Source organism: Solanum lycopersicum, chromosome 6 (genome assembly GCF_036512215.1).
Source record: "Solanum lycopersicum chromosome 6, SLM_r2.1".
Taxonomy (NCBI): domain Eukaryota; kingdom Viridiplantae; phylum Streptophyta; class Magnoliopsida; order Solanales; family Solanaceae; genus Solanum; species Solanum lycopersicum.
Window position 1 is genome coordinate 43,414,089 of NC_090805.1, and position 6,737 is coordinate 43,420,825.

At 30.9% G+C, this 6,737-nt stretch overlaps 1 protein-coding gene across 1 annotated transcript; it reads right to left on the bottom strand.

Moving 5' to 3' along the window:
- Positions 1 to 2,570: 2,570 nt before the first annotated feature.
- On the bottom strand, positions 2,571 to 6,425 carry LOC101245855 (acyl-CoA N-acyltransferases (NAT) superfamily protein). Its single transcript, NM_001346136.1, has 3 exons — positions 6,116 to 6,425; positions 3,385 to 3,507; positions 2,571 to 3,089 (listed from the first exon to the last, which is right to left on the bottom strand). Exons 1-3 carry the CDS (start codon positions 6,267 to 6,269, stop codon positions 2,869 to 2,871), a joined length of 498 nt encoding a protein of 165 aa, NP_001333065.1. The 5' UTR covers positions 6,270 to 6,425; the 3' UTR covers positions 2,571 to 2,868.
- Between the last annotated feature and the right edge of the window lie 312 nt (positions 6,426 to 6,737).

The following is a 6,737-nucleotide window of genomic DNA, read 5'->3' on the forward strand; positions in this document are numbered from 1 at the left end:
ATGTAAGATATGTTACGTATTATGTCCACACAGACACATTATGACGCAAAGTAGGCATGGAAATAATTTCTCACTTATTGAGACTTTTACTTCACACGATAGCCTCAAACAAATAAGGAAGTTTCCCAAAAAAAATTATTTTGACCTATATATGGAGGAATATATTTCATCATCATATCTTTCTTTCTCTACACATTTTTTACTTTTAGTGGATTGTTATTTGAAAGTATACACTTTGTTAAACAACTAGACTGTAATTATATTGTTCTTTTAAATTGAAGTTTCCTCCATATACAATTTAAAAGATTTCTAGATGTGAATTTTAGACTTTTAATATTTAAATTCGAAGCTTTAATTAATTCAAATTCATCTTAGGTAGATAATAAAACCTACTAATATGCATTGAGCTCCTTATCAATTAAGAGGATTACTGAGGAAATATACAAAATTTCTTATATCAGAAACACTTTATATTTTTTAGTAAATTTACGTGATTAAAAAAAAAAGAAAGAAAGAAGAACCTTTCATATTTTTTATCCTTTTATTTTTGCGGCATAAGACGAGTAGAATATCAACAAATAATTAGAGTACTTAATTAAAAAGTACTGAATGTTAAATGTCCGTTTGATCATGTAATATGAAATAATGAGTTGGAGCTTAACTTTTGTTTTAACATGCGATTTAGAGTTTTTGTGCTATATATTTCTCATAAAAACAAAATTTTAATAAGTTGTAAAAACTATTAAAACAGTCTCAATTATTTAATTAATTTTACTAAATAAATAAAAATTTATAAAATCACATAATAATTTATTACAAAATCATTATGATCAGTCTTTTCACTTAATAAAAATGATTTTTTTTATCAAACATCAAAGTAATAGCAATAAATTTGGTTGATAAATAAATTTGATAAAAGATAATGAATTTGATGAATATAAATATTAAAGTAGGAAATGATTTAAAGTAATAATAAATTTTTATTTTGACAAGAGTAATACATTTTAAAAATAATAATATGATTATAAATTTTATTTACATATGAAATAAATAGCTAGTTGATATAAAGATGAGGTTGTTTTAATAAAATATAAAATTGTGAGTTAATTTTTATATTTAAAAAGTTTTAAATCATAATATGAAATTCTCAAATTAGGATTTTGAAAAATATGATATTCCGTGAATAAGAAAAAAAATCAGTGTGAAATTACATATCCAAACATTAATTTCATCTCACAATTTTATATTGTAATACTCCTTTCGTTTAAAAAAAAATTACATTCTTTTCTTTTTGACCGATTTGAAAAAAGAATGACCTATTTACTTTTGTTGGCAATACATTAACTTTGACTTTTCACGTGACATGTTTAAGACTATAAGATTAAATAACATTTTCATATACATGACATAACTTTAATTTAAAACTACAAAATTAAAAAGTTTTATTTTTTTCTTAAATTCTATTCAAATTAAATTAAATTATCCTTTTTGAAATAGAGAAATTACTCATTATTAGTATCTAAACGAATCAGGTGATGATGACGTGGAGACAGGAGAGGATTTATGTTATAAAATTAAGAGAAATAACAAAGTTGTGGATGGAAAGTGGACAACTTTTGGTCTGAAGTGAGAAATGAGCTGTTTTTCTATTTTCTTTGGCAGACATTAAAAAATTGAAAAAATAAATAAATAAAAGAGCTTTGTTAGATGATTTTCGAAAAGCAAAATGTGATAATAATTTCAAAATAAATGGAGTATTATATTTACTATTTTGGCTTGCATTGATTTAAAATTGTTACTATACTAAACCGGTTGAATGAGTAATTTTGACGTTATAAGCTTACATTGTTAGAATTATTTAATATATGAGATAAGATAAGTAAAATTTAATAATCATTTTAATCGAATAAATAATTTGAAATTAGCCAATACTTATTATTCTTAATTTATGTACCAAATGACAAAATTCATAAATAATAGACATCAAAAGAAGCTTTTAGATTGGCTCTGAATTCTCTTGGTCAAACTTATTTTAAATTTATTGCCTAGTAGATCAAAGTACTCTTCCTTAAAATCTCAAATTGAAATTTAATACTTGATAATGAAATTTTTTGTCATTTCATCGCACCTTACGCTCATAGAATGTAATAATATATGAAATTTTCAACCTGTTTGACCGACTATTTAATTTGATATTGTAGTGTATAATAGTGATGGGCAGAGACAAGTTGTTTTTTACAAGGAGAAAAAAAAAGATTAACTAGAGATTCTTCAGTATTTAATTATTTAAGATAGATCAAACATTAATTTTGATTATCAACAACTTTTAACATGCTAACAAGTAATCAAAAGATGATAAACTTAATTAGAATTTTCATGCCAAAGATTTTGACATGTACCTACGTTGAAGAGGGACTAATATTATGTTACCAATTACAGCAAGAATAGTGCTTGGCTCGACTAATTTGGATTGTTCACCCAGGTACAAGTTGCTATAAACAATAGACAACAAATATGTTATTGCTTAATCCTTCATACTTCCTGTTTGCAATTGATATAACTCATTTATGAAGCTTGCAAAATCCACATAGTTTCATTAGAAAGTAATTCCTCACGACAAAATCATTAACTAACTAACTTGAATGTTTGCATTGCAATGTACTATTTCTATTACAGGGAAATCATTCAACTGTAGTTCTGTTGCACATCAAAGATAATTTACCAAAAGACGAGGACGAGGGGAGGGGGAACTCAGTCACAATTCAATAGGGGCATATTGCCCATAAATAGCACAAGCTCTGAACCAGAAAGGGCTCAGAACCTCAAAGATGTTGTAAAGGCGTGACAAAGACGACTCAATCAAACAGCTCAGGCCGTCTGTTTCTTTGTTTGAGTGATGACCTTGGTCAGGACAAAACAGTCTGGTGGGGTAATGTTTGTGTAATAGTTTGAGATTTTATCAGTAACCTCAAATCCAAATTTCTTATAGAAATTGATGGCTTCTTCATTAATTGTGTGCACATGCAAATAAATATCGGTAACATTCTGCTTGGCACAAAGATCAAGGACATGATTCAACAGCTTTGTACCTGCACCGGAAAAAAGGTGGTGACCCAGCTCAATACTATTGAGATGTGTCGAGAGAGATGACATCGACTTGTACTGTTTGCTATTCATTTTGTCAAAGAGTTAAATAACTAATCATAAGTTTCTGTTTTGTGCTTTGAAATGGTGTAAATACCTAATTTTTCAATGATGAAGCGGAAACAGCAAAGTTGAAGGTTGATGCCATAATAATAAAATTTGAGCAGTCAAAGTGGAAAAGAAAACCATGGAAATTTATATCAACTTTGAACAAGGAGAGCTGGATAAGAGAGCACTTACCAGTCCCTAACCCACGATATGGAGCCAAAACACCCAGAGTCATTATGTAAACACGAACAGCCCCACTTTCTTTCTTCTCAATGCGACATGCAATCGAACCTACACAGATATCACTGTAATATGCTGCAGACACAAAAGTTAAACATGGTAAGACGGTAAGTTCTTTAAAGCACCTTGTGGTTGCAGAATTTTTTAATACAAATATCCTTTAATAATTAAAATAGATGTCTAAATTATGATTTCACCAGCATTTAATTTGATTTCAGAAATCTTTCTAAATGTCTCGAATTTCTTGATCAATTGTGGTCAAAGTACTCTAAATCTACTGACCATATCCAGTATGGATCCCGCACCCATGTCGGGTCGACACGGGTGCGGCACCAGAAGTGAAGAGTTTGCACACCTAAACAAAATAGAAAGTCCTAAACTCTTCGAAAGTAATTCCTCACTTTCATTGGAAATATGATTAAACTTCAACTCTTCACTCGACAGTTGTGTCCAAAAATAAAGAAGGCACCTGAGTAGTGATGGAGGTGTATTTCTTCAAGCAAGAGGCCATTTAAATGGTTTTCTACCTTTTTATACATCATAAACAAGCCAAAGAGATGCATGATGAATGCAGAACATTTATGTAGGATATACATTCTATGATTTTTTCTAATAGACACACAGACAGAAGAAATGTGTTCCTTTTCCACTTCTGCCTGTGATGAACTAAGCATTTCTCTTTTAATAATTTGGGTCAGATATTCAATTTTTTTTATCATTAGATTAAAACCAAAATTTAGTTAGACCTGCGAGACCTATTGAGCCATATAGTTGTCCCACATGAGTATTCTAAGAATTTCCAGAAGAGTTTATAAATGTCATGAGCTGCTCCATCTGTTGCCTTAACTTCTTGGATTAGATGCTCACATTCTTTTCACACATCAGTAGTTGAAAGGCTTATACAGGGTTGGACTTCACATGCTAGTTGTCCAGCACGAGCGTAATGGACTCCAAAAGGGTTGTGAACGTCATGACCTACGCACATGTTGCCTTTAGCTTACGGATTAGATGCTCAGGCCTTTTAACACATTCAATTCTTAAATGATATCTATATATATATATGGTATGAAAACACTCCTATTTCACAAAATATAAAAACAAATGATCTACAAAAAGCTAAAATTATTTGTCATTTACTCTGGTATATCAAGATAACTAAGGATGTTCAAATGGCTTGATTTCCTACACAATGAAAACAAGTTCATTTGAAATGTTTTATGTGAATCAAAATAATCATATTAATAGTAGGACACTGAAGATAGAGTTGTGGATGTGATACTACCGGGTAACAACTATGGCCTGTAGAAATTCTAGAGTAACCATGTAATGCTTAGAGATGTGGAGATACAGCAGAGATGGTATGCAGTACAACCCTTAGAGATGCATACGTCAACTTGCTAACTTTTCTTAATCCTTTAATGGAGAGGATAATTCTGATTCTGTCGAAGTAGAAGATAAAGCACTAGATCTCCTATCTACATTTAACTTTCAAGTAAATAAGAAGGTCCTCTGAGAAGTGGCATCCCCAACAACTCAGAATTGAAGTAAGAAATCCTTAGTTCCATACCTATGCAAGCAGGCGCTTTCACATTATACATTCCAGTATTCAAATTAATTTTGATATTGGCTATACTGAGGTAGGTCAATTTAACATCTTTAGTTTTAGTAACATATAAGGTTGTTATCATTGTTATATTTACTGTGTAAACATAAAAAAAGGGGGTTGTGCACTGCATCATTAGTAATGGGCTGGGGCATTGAGATGATTGTGTTTCTAAGAAATATAGATACAATGTTGAGGTCGTATACGTCTTCAATGAAAATACAGATTTATTCAGACTGTTAACAGTTGGGTGATACAGACAGAAAACAATTACAGCAAATTTCAGCCTAAGACAATCCATCAGCAAATAAGGGAAAGGAAAATCCAGAGTACAACTACAAACTATAACAGCCAAATAAATTGAGCAAAAGAAGAGACCCTAAAGGACAACACTACAATTAAGAGGTTCATTTCCTTTTCAGAGAGTAATGTATTTATCCAAATATACCAGAGTGTAAAACTACCACATACAGGTATGGAACCCCCTTTGGAGTTTGAACTAACTCCCTTCTCTAATTAGGAGTCATGTGACTACTTAAACTTAGCTCATCCAAGAAACAACTTTTTCGGAAAAAAGCCTCAATTTTCCGGAGTCATTCTTGTTATGAGCTACTAAACAAACAAATTAATGCAGAAAATGGATATAGAGGATTCATATAGCTAAACCCAGCTAATGTGGGATTGAGGACTCATGGGTTGTAGCAATGTGTAATACCGTAAGAATTGTAGTTCCCTCTTATAAGTTTCAAATCTACCTATAGTTTTTCTTGTTTCATGGCTATAATCCATTTTCTTTTATCAGCATATTCCTGTAATTGCTATTAACAACATTAAAAACTAAATGCACTTTTTATATATTTCCCCCCACTATGTAAACTTATCTAATCCATGTCCAAATTCATAATGACCATTAACAAGCTTGACCCCCACAATTCGAATCAGATCCTTGTTTCATAGGAATGAATCACTATAGACATAACCTTTATTGGCACCTTCTACATAAAAAAAAAAAACTTTTGTACACCTACTTTTATGCAAAACGAAGAACCCATCACAAAAACTCAAAAAGAGAATACGAACCTAGCCTGGTGAAATCACCAGAGGCAATGGCATCAGTGTAATACTTATCGTTGTAGCGTACTGGGAAAATAGCGGTGTTGATTTTTTTGAGTTGCATCATGTTCTTGTCCCTAACTCCATCCAATGAAATTGCTACTTCACGTCCAACACCCATTCTTCTGCACCCTGCCGCCGGATTTTTGATCTGTGATATAGGAGTTAGAAGCACGTAGAAGAAACAGGAAGAAGAAGAAGAAGATGAAAGGAATTAGGTGAAGAAAGAGTGTAGTCAAATTGAAATTGGCTGCTACCTTTTGACAAATGGAACAATGGAGACATCATTTTTCTATGGGCTATACAATTACAACCTAACTCTTTTTTTTTTGGAATAGGGCACAAAAATTCTTTTTTTTTTCAACAAAAAAAATTATTTTTGTTATTCTAGTGTTAGGGGGATAATTATTAAATCTTTTACGACATAATTGGTGAAGTATTATGATATAAAAATATAAGTTTATGTTTCATCAAAAGTTGTTTGTTATTTTAGTGTCGATAGGTTTTATTTTGGGGTCTCTAATTTGTTTATGGAGTGATGGTTAAACTAATTTTGTTGGATGGAATATATGGAGCGTTAGTTACTCAA